Source organism: Rhea pennata, chromosome 11 (assembly GCF_028389875.1).
Source record: "Rhea pennata isolate bPtePen1 chromosome 11, bPtePen1.pri, whole genome shotgun sequence".
Taxonomy (NCBI): Eukaryota; Metazoa; Chordata; class Aves; order Rheiformes; family Rheidae; genus Rhea; species Rhea pennata.
This window is the reverse complement of record NC_084673.1, coordinates 20,462,673-20,477,308: the sequence shown is the minus strand read 5'-3', so window position 1 is coordinate 20,477,308 and position 14,636 is coordinate 20,462,673. Positions and strand designations below refer to the sequence as shown.

Below are 14,636 nucleotides of genomic sequence, written 5' to 3'. Positions count from 1 at the left end.
TATTAACCTTGAATCCTATGCAGACAGAAGCAGTTTGGTCACTTTTTGTATTTAAAAAAATATCATCATCATCATCGTACTATTGCTGTGAACAGTAAAGAAGCAATGCTAAGAAGAACTCCAAAATTTTAAAAATTAACCCTCAAAGAAAAGTCTAGTAATATTGCATCTGACTTATTTCATATCACCCCCAATAATGTTAAGCAAAGTGAACAGAACTTGAATAATGATACTCACCTTTCACACAAGTCATTTAAAAAAGTGATCTTTAAACAAAAACGGACTGTGGTTTAACAAGAGAAGGCAGGGATTTTTATTTGTTCTTTACTTTCTTAAAATATATTTTTACAAAAAAATCTAATACGGAATATATCATTCACTTTAAAGAAAACAACACATACACAAAAATCTATTATTCATAAACAAAACATGCTGCTATTTCCCTATTAATAACCATTATTCTTCACAACAATAATCAGCTCAACTTCTACACTGGGTAAATTCATTAGTTTCTAATTGATTATAAATAATGATGTTCATTGGTAAGTGACTGCTTCTATACTCTGAAATAGGAAAAAAAGTTTTAGGCTAGGATGAACATTCAATTGCTTTAAATCAAAAGGAAATGGAACTATTTATTTAGTGGAAATAACTACATTCTCTTAAACATGTTCTACTGCAATAGTGTTAAGACTAAAAATGTAAGACATTGTTCCAACATATCCAGAATTTAAGATTTCTGCTTTTAATGTAACTACATAATTGAACAGAACTAAAAGTGTAAGCAATATCAGAATTGAACATATTAAACCTTGTAAATGCATCTGACAAACGACTGATGTAACAAACAGTTTATAGAGATTAGAATAAATTGAGTACTGTGCTCTTGAAATTGGCTTACGTTAAAATTGTACGTGCTTCAAAACAGCATAGCATATTCCTATTTTAAGATGCAAGTCCATTAAAAGTGAACAGGTTTCCTAAGCTAAGAAACTTCATGCTTTTGCTTTAACATCTTATAATTCGTTTTAACATCAAACTGCAAGTACCAAGAAAAAAAAATCAGGGTAGTGTGAAAACTTCCCCCTCCAATTTTCCCAAATAAACTCACGAAAATTAAAGATACTGTAATATTTACTGGGGTCAAGGAAATAAAGTGTATTCTTGGCCACCCAGATTTAACAACTGAATAATATAAAAACCTTTAAACACAAAACACAGAAAGCTGTATTATCTTTTGTACAGGACTTCAGGCAGTAAAGAAACCTGCATTTCATTCTCATTTCTGCCACTGACTTACTGTGATATGTTGCATATTCCCATCTTAGCTAAATAGATAGTAAGCTTTAATAAAAGAACATTTTTCTAATATGTATTTATACAGTGACTTTCAGAATGGGGCCATAATCTCAACCAGGGCATATAAAAGCAACTCTAGTATAAAATAATAGCATATATGTATAATTTTATATAAATTAGGATTTAAATATATTTCACCTTTGTAAGAATGACACTGAAAACAAACATTTTTAAATGAACTGGTTACAATATATTTTCTAGTTTATGCTAAAGGAAAACATAATAATAATAATAAAAAAAAAGAGTTAGGCAAACTGGAAGTTACCTAAGGGTTGTTTAGTCACAGTATAGGACTACCTTATATTATCCTTCAGACATTTCAGTAAAAATGTAATAGTAGGTGCAGCCTTTCATGATGTGGAGCTAAGTCCACACAATAATTTGCACCATTCTTGTTCATGAATTTTAGGGAGCCAATGTGATGGACTCATTCAGAGCTTTTCAAAAATCTTGATGAGACAATACTGACACTATAGAACAATTTTCCTCTTAAAAATAGTCATAATTTAAGATATTAATTACTATGATACATTATTATTACCAATTAGATATCAACTCACACGTAGTGTTCATAAATACCTACTAGTTATATGTAAAGTTGCCCAAAACAAGCCTGGGGGGGGGGGGGGCCAGGAACACTGTGGAGGGGGAAAAAAAAAAGAGAGGAAAAAAAAAAAAGACACCTGCATGTGGCTAATAAAAGGTGCCATTTTTTCAGCTAGAGCACTACTGAATTAAATGGGCCTTTGATATATTTCTAAAAATTTACACCCATTTAAAATATACTTTGAGAGATGAATGTTTGAATGAAATGTCACACATGTTACAAAAAATAATTAGTCAAAACTGCCAAACACCTTGTTCTAAATACTGTGCTGTCTTTGTGGAAATAGTCTGATTTTCAAGCTGTCAGAGTTGTATTAAATTAAATGCTTGGACAAGAAAAATGTTTTACAAAAATTTATTGCATCCATCAAATACTTAAAGGCATTCTGCATTAAATACACTATGTACTTAATGAACAAAACTGCTGCAAACATTAAACAGTACCATTTAAAAGATCAGAAGGACCAATAATAGATAATTACACAACATAAGATGAAAGCATACAGCACTGTCTGTCATATTATGACCCACTTGGATATTGCATTTTGGCAAAGATGATTTCAAGACTATTAATATTCATGTCATGCACATCCAAAGGTATGCAAATAAAAGAACATCTAAACTAGAGACTTGCAAACATGAGAGTTCCCACGCTACAAATACCCAGTAGGTACTATGTACCTCTTTGGCCTGGAAGAAAATAGGCAACTTATCTGAATAGTAGGTAAACTACTTAAACACTTTGTGTTGAGTAAACAGAAAACAAGCTTTTAATTTCTCAAAATTTGTTCCATCTTTTTACACTTTATATCTCTGATTTTGGTGCCAAGTACAACGCATGCTGAATGTAAAATTAGACTGCAGTTACCAATTAACATGTCTGAAGGTTGACAAATCTATTTATTGACAAACACCTCCTCAACTCAGAAATATATATTCAAAATATTCTTTAAATAAAAATGTCAACAAAGATTCAGCTTAAACACAAATTACAGAAACTGATTTTTAAAACCTAAATTGATACTACTGATTTGTTCGTTACCAATCGGGTTATCTCATTTCGCGATATAGCTCTTAACTAATAACGAAGATCTGTCAGTTAGCATTTGTACTGTAAACATTGAACTTTGACAAAACTGTGTTGGCTAAATTATCAACCATAAACACTTAAGAAACAAACAAAAAAGGGAAAAAAAAAGAAAAAATCAAAACAGAACTAAAATTAAAGCATCGTTTTAAAAAGTCTTGTTTTACCAATGTTTACATGTTCTGCTTATGACCCTGTGCTTTAAGACCCTAAAATGCATCTTTCTTTAAAAGCTGAGTTACTTCATTAAATTTTATGACTGAAAACAAGCAAGAACTATATCAGCAGCAACATTTTGATGCCAAACTGAGGTCCGTAAAGGATAAAAAATAGTGTTTTTAAAATTTACTTCAGTCACATATCAAAACATACAACTCTGTGAAACAAAGATACTATATTCTAAACTAGTAAGGCTCAGAAGCAGAAAAGACTCCATCAGCAATTGTGCAAAGCTATGAAGCTGGTCCCATATATGCTATATGGCAAAAAAATCAGTTTCTGAAATACTGTATAAAATTCTGTTGAACAACTGTTTAGACTAACTACAGTAACTTCCAAAAAGAAACTCCAGCTTGTAACTGAGCAATACTTTATTTACGTTGTGCACTCATTAGTTAGGAAATGAAGCTTTTACATTTTCTAGCCAGGCTAATTTCAATGTCTACAATGGTATTGGTTGAATTATGACATGTCTTAATGAACTAACTATATCTTACATAGATTCATTTTTATTGAACTTGAAACCCAAGCAATACATTTAGGCCACAATTCTGAAAATATCTATGCAAAAACTTGAAATTTAACGTATAATTAGTCTCCTTGATACCAGTTGAGCCTATGCACAGTGCTTGTAGAATCACGGCCTTAGCTATCACACAAGTGACTTCAGGTATTCATTACTGGATTAAAACTCAGTTTAATTAACAGTTGGAAATGTCTCTAATACTGTTTTTTTTTTTCACATTGTGTTTTCTCTTTATTGAGAAAAGGTATTTCAATTAAAAAAAGCAAATTCTGTAACAGTAATAACCAAGTTCAATCCATAAAGATTTTAGCACTGCATATTGCACAGATGCAAATTTTTACCTTCTATTCATATAATTATTCAAAAATTCACATTTATCAAAAGTAGGTTTTTACCTGACTGAGTAAAAAATTTGTCACAAAACCCACACGTTCAATGGGAACATAAAATGGACAGTGCTGCAGTGCATTTATAACACACCCTATGCAAGGTGTGTTAGTTATCACTTCTAAATACTTTCTTTGCATTTCTGGATTTTGGCCTCTGTTTTCTGGCCTCACGTTCAAACTTGCGGGAAGCCTGTGAGCGAGTCTTTACAAGGCAGGCAGTCCTGGTTTTTACAACCTGCTTGCTCTTCCGTTGCGCCGGTTTGCGCCCACGCCTAGGGTGTGTTATAATCTTTTTTAAGTCCTTACGGATGGAATCATACCTATTCTCGGGATCGTCATCATCATCATCTTCCTCCTCCTCCATTGGAACAGCCCTTGACTTAGTCTCTCCCTCATCTCCTGGGGGAGGAAGGAGAAAAAGAAAAGAAAAGGAAAGGAAAGGAAAAGAAAAGAATACTTGATACGTGCAAAACTAGCAATAAACATACAAGGCATACAAACTATTGTCTCCATGAGAAATCCCCATGTAAAAATATTTTGGTAATACCACTGCTTTTTCTACTAATGAACAAAAAAGGCAGTTAGTATCTTAATGGATAGAAGTAAATGTTTCTTATTAATAACAATACATAATTTTTCAAGTAGCAGTTTTGTCTACATTTTTCTTGTTACTAGAAAAACTTGCAGTTTTTCCTTCCTATTATATAGAATAAAACATTTTTTACACTGAAACAGGTAAAGACTGCCTACTCCATTCAGGAAGCTTCATTGCTGAACTGTAAGAAGTTAGCAGCCACTTCGTTACTCCTTTCAGAAGTTCTGCCACTGAATTTGTGTAAGTTGAAAAGAAGGCCCAAATATAATGCAGTATCACTTACCAAACTTCTGAGCTGCCTTGCTTCCATTAAGAAGTACTTCAGAGCAACAAATTTCTTCTCTTTGCTTATTTTTATTTTCAGAGTATCAAGGACAACATATGTATATTTGCTGCATGTGTATGAAGACTTACATTCTGAAAACTACACCTGCTATCCTTTGAGCAAATATCAAAATTCAGCCATACAACACGGATACTATCTCATACAGAAAACACACCAAACCCAACAGCATGGGGCATGGAACACAGTGCCAGCAGAGCAAAAGCACAACGTGACACCTGAGGGGAATTCAGAGAGCACCTTATTTCTAGCACAATCCCACACCTTCCCCCTTTCTTTTCTTTCTTCTTTTCTCTAACCCAAATGTTAAACAAGCCAAATCTGCTAGTGAATTAATTTTAGGGAAAGACTCCTCAAAATTTTGATAAAATGAGGTTCTCTCATTCATCATTTCTACTGATTATTTTCTACCTATGGGGAGTGGATCAACACTCTTGCTGCAACAGAGGCTGCAACAAGTTTGCTCCGAGTTGCTTTAACATATACTTGAATTAGGACTAACTAGATGTCTGACAGTACTGTGTAAGAGCTGCACACAGAAAGTCCTTCACTCTTAGGCATAGACAAATAAAGTATCCTGTTGATTAAAAAAGACTCCAAGTCAATCATCTACCTACTGACCTTGTTCAAACACAGAAAAATATTCCTTTATTTATCTATTAAAACACAGGTAAACTGAAAACAAATAGAATATTTGCCTCCCCTTAAAATAACATAATTTTCAAATTGGAAGGTACTCTTGGGCATCACCTAGTCCAAATCTCTGCTCAAAGCAGAGCTAACTCTGTATATCAGTTTTTTTCCAGGGCCCTCTCCAGTCAAATTTTGATTATCTCCAAGGACACAGATTCCAGAACTTGACCGGCTACCTGTTTCAGGCACTACCATCCCCAGTGTAAAATTCTTCTCCTAGTATACATCCAATCTGAATCTTCCCGGTCACACTGGTGTCCACGGCCTCTAAACCCTTTGCAGTGCACCTTCAAGCATCCGGCTCTGCCATCTCTATAACCATTCACTAGGTAGCTGGAAGCCAGCAATTAGAGTCCTCATCTCTAGCCTTCACTCCCCAGGTTGAGGGAATGCAGCTCGCTCTCAGCCTAACACTACTGTCAGTCATCCCAACTCCATCATCTCATTTTCCCACTTGTACACTGTTCTTTCCCACACCCCGTCCAATAATTATCTAATCTTTCAACTTGTGACTTGCAAATAAAACTTAATTGCCAACAATGCCAGTAATTCTGTTACATTACTACCAACTTGTGCCCCCCTGAGCCATTTCAATACCTAGTCTACAGACACATACTGTACATGAGAATTTTCTATTTTTAGAATATTTTTCTTTGAAGATCCAGTGAGGCTCAAAACTGTTGCAGATGGGTTACTGCCCCTGAGTATGATAATCATCTACCTGTGGGACATCTTTTAACAAATGCGGCATTTACCACTTGAAAGATGTCAGTTCATTACTATGCAGAGTTGATTATTTTCTATCTCCCTCAGCAGTGGCATCCTTGGGGAAATATGCTTCTGGTGGTTTGCCAGTCGAGTAAAAGTCCTAAAAATCCTAACATTACATACACAGAGACTCAACTAAACTTACTTTATCAGATGGCCTCAATAAGCTAATGAAGGTATTACAGGGCAGAATAAGGACCTTACCTTTCAACTGTTATTCTACAATGACGCAAAATACAACTAATAAAAATTTGCTTCTTACAGGGCACGAAATCGAAAGACAAGGGTAGCACCTGTGAAAAGGAATCTCTGCAGATGCAAAGTTTAAGAAATTCCCAGAGAATGAAATGCAGCAGAATCTGGAGAAGAATCTAGTTGGCCTCAAGTTGGTCATAAAAAGGAGAAACATAATATTGATAAATCAGACATAAAACTGATTTTCAAAGTTAGTGTTCTCATTAAATAATGCAATTTTGCACTTGAAAGTGGTATTGCAAGTGTACTCTTACAACTACTTTTTGGGAAAGCCAAAAAACACCTATGTCCCTTCTGCTAGCTCCATAACATGCTGCTGTTGTATTTTGTTTAGTTGCAGCATCACATATTAGGTAGAAGAACTGAATGAACAATTACAGTAAAATCAAGTACAGAAAGTACTGTGAACTATCAACAGAAATAAACAAATAGGAAATAATTTCCTTCTCACAGTAATCAAAACAGCAAATAGATTTCATTTTTTTCTAGTTGAAAATTATTTTCTTAAAACATCCACAGTGCCTATGTAATGTAAAAACTACCCTTCCTTTTCAAGTCCTCTAAAAACAGGCTTTCTAATCAAGCAGTTTTCTGGGTTCTTTTTCTATTATTATTATTATTCCTAGAGATAGAATACATCAAGCATTGATGAAGTAGTACTTCTATGTTAGCAAGAATAATTATTACTATGACACCTCCTAAGAAAATCTGAAGTGATGACAAACTTTTGTTAACTGATAGCAGCTGCTCTACTGGAATCCTTTGAGGCACCAAGACAACCGCTTGATTTTTAAAAGTGTATACACACAACACAGCAGCTAAGTGTCAGCTGCCTGAACATGACCTGAGAAACATGATTTGCGTTTATGAGACCCTCTAGTCCAGCTTCTGCTAAATATTAACTAGATAGTCAAAAAGAATAACAAACTTTGGAAAACCATGGTGCAAAACTGTATCGGCTAGAATTGCAGACTACGCCTACAACTGTTTACAATAACATCCTTTTTTCTAGAAATGGTAACTCGCAAATTAAGTTAAAATGTGTGCTTCCAACTCATTATCAGACAAACTATCCGGCAGCAGAATTTTTTAATGTGTATTTACCACCTTACAGATATTTCTGCTTCTAGACTATTAAATGTTATCAAAATCTTAAAAGTTTCCTCTACTAATATGCTTATCAAAGTGTACATGAAAATCTTTTGCACACCTGATGACTGACAAAATCCTGCACCAGCAGACAGCACTAAGTTTTCAGTCACTGGCACAATTTTCTGCTCATCACTGCTTCCATCATCTGTTGAATTCTGTTCATCATTTTCCTCCTTATCAGATGAGGAAGAAGAAGTGACAACAACCTTCTGCTTTTTTGACACTTTCTTCTTCTCTTTTAAGTTACCCTTTTTACTTTCTTTTGCTGCCCCTCTTTTAATCTTTTTTTTTTTGTCTTCATAAGACTCCTCATCAGAAGACGACAATGAATCATTCTGTTCTTTCTTGGAAATTTTCTTTTTGTGACTTATTCTTTTCTTTTCTTTAGCTTCAGTTCGTTTTTTATTCTGCACAGCATCTTCAGAAGAACTCTCCTCTTTCAGAGGAGACTTCTCAGCATCAGAGGATAAATCAATATGCACTCTTTTAGATATTCTCTCTCTCAAATTCCTCCTTTTCTTTTCTTTAACCATAGTTTCATTTTTAGTTTTATCATTTTCAGAAGAATTGCAACTTCCTTTCTCTGGGGATGACTTTTCCACATCAGAAGAGGAATCATCTTGTTCTTTTTTGAAACTTTTCAAGTTTTCAGACTTCTTCTCTTTGCTATCACCTTTTTTATTCTTCAATTTTTCTTTTGAAGAGTCTAAACTGTGTTCTTTCTTTGCAGATTTCTCAGTACTCTCTGAAGAAGAATCTTCCTGTACCTTTTTCTTTTTCAAATCCTTATTCTTCTTAACTTCAGTTAGCTTTACACCTTTAGAAGGACAACTCTCCTCTTTCTCCACTAAAGACTTCTCAACATCAGAAGACTCATCCTGCTTTCCCTTTACATTTTTTTCTTTTAAGTCTCTGTTTATCTTTTCCTTAATGGCTGACCCCTTACTAATCTTCTTATCCTCAGAAGAATGATTAATCTCCTCGTTCTCCAGGGATGACTTTTCAGCATCATCATCTTCAGAAGATTTACCTCTTTGTTTCTTCAAATTTATCTTTCTCTTGCTAATTACTTTTTTTCTCTGTTCTTCTTCAGAGGAATCATAACTATCTTCTTTTCTTGAGTACTTTTTCTTGGCTTTTTTCGCAGACTCAATTTTACTCAAACTTTTTATTTCTTTTTCTAACTCAGAATCGTAATTTGAAGAATCTGAGTAATTTTGTCGTTTCTTTTTTGCAGAAGCAGGGCTTTTAGTTGATTTGCCTCTTTTAGCATCTAAATCTGAACCAGAACTGGAACTTTTTCTCTTCCGTTTTCCATTTTCATCCTTTACTGGCTGTTTCTTTAAAACATTTAAAGTCTTGTGAACATTTGTCAGGGCTTCACTATTGCTATCAATATCTGAAGAACTGTGACTCATCATAGCTACCTCTTTAAGAACAGCTGGCACCTCATCAGAATCTGAGCTGTTATCTAATACATCTGGCTTTTTTGATTTAGAAAGTTTATTAGAACTAGTACTATCCATAGTACTGTCAGAAGAATTTCTTTTATCTTTTTTCTCCTTTGGTTGTTTTGATGATTTCCTCTTACGTTTTTCGTTACATGTGTCATTGCTGTCTTCTTCTGAATTTGATGTTAGAGGATTAGCATCTGTTTGGCGCCTCAGAGGTGTGGTCTTCACACGCGGGGATCTCCTGAGATCAGATTCCTCTACAGGTGAAGCAGTTTCTTTTTCTGTGGAACGTTCAATGACAGCATTATGATTTTGTTTTACAGAATCACAGTTTTCAGCTCTAGGTATTACACGAATATCCTTATCTGCCTTTTCTGGATTGCTGTCTTGATCTTCAGCTTTAACTGTAGATTCAGAAATGGAAACAGGAGTCAATTTTACAATCAATTCCTTTGTTCCTTTAGCTGATGCTTTTAACTTAGCTCCACCTTTGATATCTTTCAAAGGAGTGTTCAATTTTATGTTTGAATTTAGAGTCTCCTGATCTGTTGCTGTATTTCCACTGCCTTGCTCATCTGATGTAGTCTGAATTTCCATAGCAGATTCTAGAGTCTCAAAAATATCTTCAGGAACTGATGAGGGAACAGATACTATATCCATGTCTAAAGCCTCCGTACTATTAGGTTCATACTGAGGTTCTTCATTTGTGCCAGATCTTTTATCTTCACCGGCAGTACGCTTGTTATCTGTTCGTTCCCTTGTTGGAACACTTTGATCCATGGGCTCATTGTCAGGCTGTTCTGACACAACTTTTTTCTCTGCCTTTACACCACCCTCCTCTTTTAACTCTGTATGTTCCTTTCCTTCATCTTTTTTCACCTCATTTTTTTCAGATTTAAGATCATTTTTCTTCTCTTTGGTACTTTTCTCTTTGATTTTAACATCCAGCGTTTGAATCTCCAGGTTCAGACCTTCTTCTAGTGCCAGATGAGCTTTTTTGATGTCACCCAACACAGATTTAAAAGCTTTTAGCTGACGAAGCTGCACAGCTGGGCTAATGTCTAAATTTTCTGCAGCCTTTTTCAAAAAGCTTATAAAGCTAGCATTCATATTTGCTGTAGTCTCAACCAGCTTTTTTGTTTTTTTAAGCATGTCTTTTGGCACCATTAGTGCTTTGTAAGAGTACGTTATAGAACCAGAATATGATTCATCTAGTTTTTTTTCTTCACCATTACAATTTGAACTATTTCTCTTTGGAGAGAATTTAAGTGTATGGTCATATATTTTACTTTTTTCACTTTCAACTCTGATCTTTTTTTTGTTTTGTTGCAGTAACTGTTCTAAATTTTCAAAGACGCTGTCACATGCAGTGACCAAGTCCAACAAAGGTTCTGGATGGCAAATATAGCAGTGCCACTGGCTATTTTCATCCAGTATAGTTGACAGCTCTTTTCGACCCAGGTTTCGCAAAATGCACTTTTTACAGAAGGCGTTATGGCAGAAGTCACAGCAAATTAAATTTCCACCTTCGGCACACCATCTGAAATGAGACATAAAAACATGAAATTATTTCCATAAAAACAAGGTGAAACAATATCAGAAGTTTATACATTTTTACTCTTCAATATAAAAAATATGCATTTAAAAAACTAAGATGGTAAACAGAAATCCATTAATTGAAAATGCTATTAAAAACATGACTGAAAGTGTCCAACGAATTGGAAAGTCAGAAAATTAAGGTGTCAGACTAACAGTTCAGAAAGTTGAAGCAATATTGAAACAGAAGCTCAGCACCAACTTTATCTCCATTCTACCTACTGTTGCCCAGTCTTCATACATCAGCGTACATTAGTGAAAAAAATAATTAAATCTAGATTTCCTCATTTTATTATTAAGAAATGGCTGCTGATTAGGCTCTTTAGTACTGGTCTTTATTTATTAATAATTTTATTATTACTAGGAAGAAAAAACGCAGAACCGCTCAAGTGTTAATACAGTCTTTACATACTTACCTACACTGTTCATCCATTCCATCTGAATCACGACTAATGTCATCGCTCATGTAGTATTTGTAACAAGTCTGCAAATAAAGAAATAGAACAAAGAATTTTTCATTAAAATCTCATCTGAAATTTAGTAATTCATATAATTTCTGCATGTATTCGAATTGGACTACTACAAAGAGCAGCTGAGAGGTTTTCAGCACTCTAAACACTTCAGGTTCATGACGAATCTGAAAAACATTTTCCATAGATACAACAGACCCTAAACCAAGACTTACTTAGATTACTCAACACTGATTTGAAAGTTAAAGACTTTTGTTTCATGGTGATATTTTTACATTTTAGAACATCCAAACTGAATGTTTCTTCTCGTATTTAGAAAACTTATTTCCATCTACTTTCTAGGAAAATCAATTCCATGGTTAAAAAAACAAAACCACCTCACATACCTTCACTGAAACACTCAATGCTACATAAATTACAATTTTCAATTGTATGCTTTTTATGTTAGCAATTAATCCCATCAGATTTTAAATAATACCTATCCTGATTTTAACATCCAAAGCTTCAATTTTCAGGTGCAGATCCAGCAGTTTCAATGAAAAATAGGTAACACGGTAATAAAACAATACATGCAACTCAGGTGCAGCAGTGACTTTAGTTACTGAATTCTTTAAATCAAATTTAGAAGTTTTTTTTTTCCCAGCCATTAGTAAAGAAAGTTCTCCCTGACCAGAAGTTCTACTTTGAGCAAGGATTAAATATAAGCCATTAACCCAATTCTGACATTATACCCAGTGAATTCAGAATCCAGAAGAGACTTCAGCACCTGAATTTAAAATAATGCCCCTTCAACTGGAATACAGAGTTCAATACTTGTTCAACCAATTTTAAAAAAAAGAAAAAAAGAAGGAAAAAGGAAAGATGCAGAAAAAACAGATATTCAGACTGTCAACAGAACATTCAGAGTCAAGGAAAAGCAGCTTCTGAAGAGAGATGGAAAAGTCTGGGACTGTCTCTAAGTAGGAGAAAAATAAGAGAAACTGGCAGAAAAAATAACAGAAGGAATAGAGTATGCAGTCAGAAACTTCCATTTCCCTCTCACACCTTAACAGAAGGCCACGTTCAATTAAACAAAAATACAGAAGGGTTTATGAGAAACAACATGTGCTATAATTACCTACCAGAGGTCATAGTCAAAATGTGCTACTGAACCCAACAGCCTATCTAGTTTCAAAAATGAATCAGATACTTGCATGTACCACAAGAATGCAGTGTTACATGTTAAGGACTTCAAAATTTTGGAACAAGAGTTAGGACTCTGTTATAGAGACTGGGAACAATTTTCTTGTGAGCTAATTTTTCTAAAGCTTATATAGTATGCTTTATAAAAGAAACAAGCTAGAACATTACATTAGATGAGCATGCCTGATTCATTAGGTCACTTAAATATTTAACACTAATTGGGATTTGGGAGGTAAGGGGAGGGAGCAAAAAAAAGTGAAATGCTAAACGTTTACTCTAACACAGATTTATATACATCTCTGAAAATTTGAAGAGGTCTCCACAGCAGGAGGTACGGATATTTCCTTCCTCACCTGTTCCCCATCTCCTCCACTGCAGACCGTACAGGGCCAACTGAAGTCACTGTGAAATACGTGGTTCATTTTGGGCCACAGACAAGTTACAAAGGGTGCCATAAATTAAAACAGTTCAACAGCTGTACACAGGTGAAACTGAGATGGCTTTGAAGCTAACTTTCTGTTTCTTATTCTGATATCTTATACAGAGGGCTTCACCAGGACATCCAAATTTGAACCTGTTCTTGTAATATGAGTAGGCAGATCCGTTTCAGACAAATTGATTTAACATTAAAAAAAAATCACTAAGATTAGTCTTAATACTGTAAAAATAATTTCAACGAAACCACAAAGAACTGAATTGGGGTGTACAAAAGCGGACACATAAGCTTTTAAAGTTTTATTTGCCTTTTCTTTTTTCTGCTGTTAATTTCTTTAACTGTAACAAATAACAATTGAAAAGTTTATTGGCTAAAAAAAAAAATAAATAAATAGTCCCACAAAAAACCCACCCAAATCCACTAACATGACATTTCAAACAAAACCAGAAAACAAACAGCACAAATTATAGAACTGTTTACCACATACCTTACAAATAAGAACTTTCAGTGTAGGATGTCTATAGATTGAATCCTTTTGAAAATGGTTCACTTGTTGCCCGCAAGCTGTACAGCTTACAATTCCGTGTAGTCCTTCCTCTATAGACAGGATATAAACCACACATTTTTATTATTATTTTAAGAAATCTGTATATACCTACTTCATTACTTCATTTTCTTAAAGTACTTTTCAGCTTGTCAGTCTTTTCCATATGCCTTTACTTTTTCACCACTTAGCTTTAGAGACAACTTTCTATACCCATGCACCATTTAAAGACTGAAAGAATTTTCCTCCAATTTCTGTTCTCCACTTGAGGTCAAGCTAAAATTTTATTCCTTCGAGAAATCTATAATCTTGGACTAATTCGTCATTACCTGAGGACACATCTGAGTATGTGAGTGACCACTAAAAATGTTTCAAAGCAGTCCTGATATTCTGCAAAAGCTTCCTCATTTCATCTTTGTTTTAAATAATGTTCGTATTATGTCATTTGTTTCACATACAGTTTTAGGAAAGATTTAGGAAACCATGACTGAAGATACATAAAATCCTTATAAAACACACTACTGAAAGAATTATGACTTCTGTCACAGTACAGGACAACCAGGCTATTCTACTGAACATTGTCTGAAAAATCCTTATTCACTTTGTTTCCTTCTTCATGTTCTCCTCTTTGAAACTGCAATTTTCCTATAGCACATGTGTCACTATCTTGCTGATTGCTCCAGTCAGTTTTGCATAACACTCGGATGCTGTATCTACTCTAGTACTTTGGTCAAGAAAGCATTGCTTTAATGTCAGTCCCCCAATTCACTCCAGAAGGTGGTGAGCTTGAGGTTGGAAGGCTTGCTATCTGCCATGTTGTTTAACTCAATAATTATTATTATACCATTTTTTTCCTTTCATCAGTAGCAATGCTTCCAAGAAAAAAGAATTATTCAAGAAGCTCATTCAAACAGCTTTACAAAAATTTAATTTGGGAGCAGGCAGATAGAGGCTTGACATCA

At 34.4% G+C, this 14,636-nt stretch overlaps 1 protein-coding gene across 5 annotated transcripts in view; it reads right to left on the bottom strand.

Annotated features, from left to right (window-relative positions):
• Nucleotides 1-14,636, bottom strand: part of ATRX (ATRX chromatin remodeler) — an 87,092-nt gene that overhangs the window by 51,272 nt on the left and 21,184 nt on the right. For all 5 annotated transcript variants that reach the window (XM_062585069.1, XM_062585071.1, XM_062585072.1 and 2 more), the window contains 4 exons: nucleotides 13,618-13,727; nucleotides 11,459-11,526; nucleotides 8,051-10,986; nucleotides 4,507-4,585 (listed from right to left, as the gene is read on the bottom strand). In XM_062585069.1, the coding sequence (XP_062441053.1) occupies nucleotides 4,507-4,585; nucleotides 8,051-10,986; nucleotides 11,459-11,526; nucleotides 13,618-13,727 (3,193 nt within the window). The remainder of the gene's footprint in view (nucleotides 1-4,506; nucleotides 4,586-8,050; nucleotides 10,987-11,458; nucleotides 11,527-13,617; nucleotides 13,728-14,636) is intronic.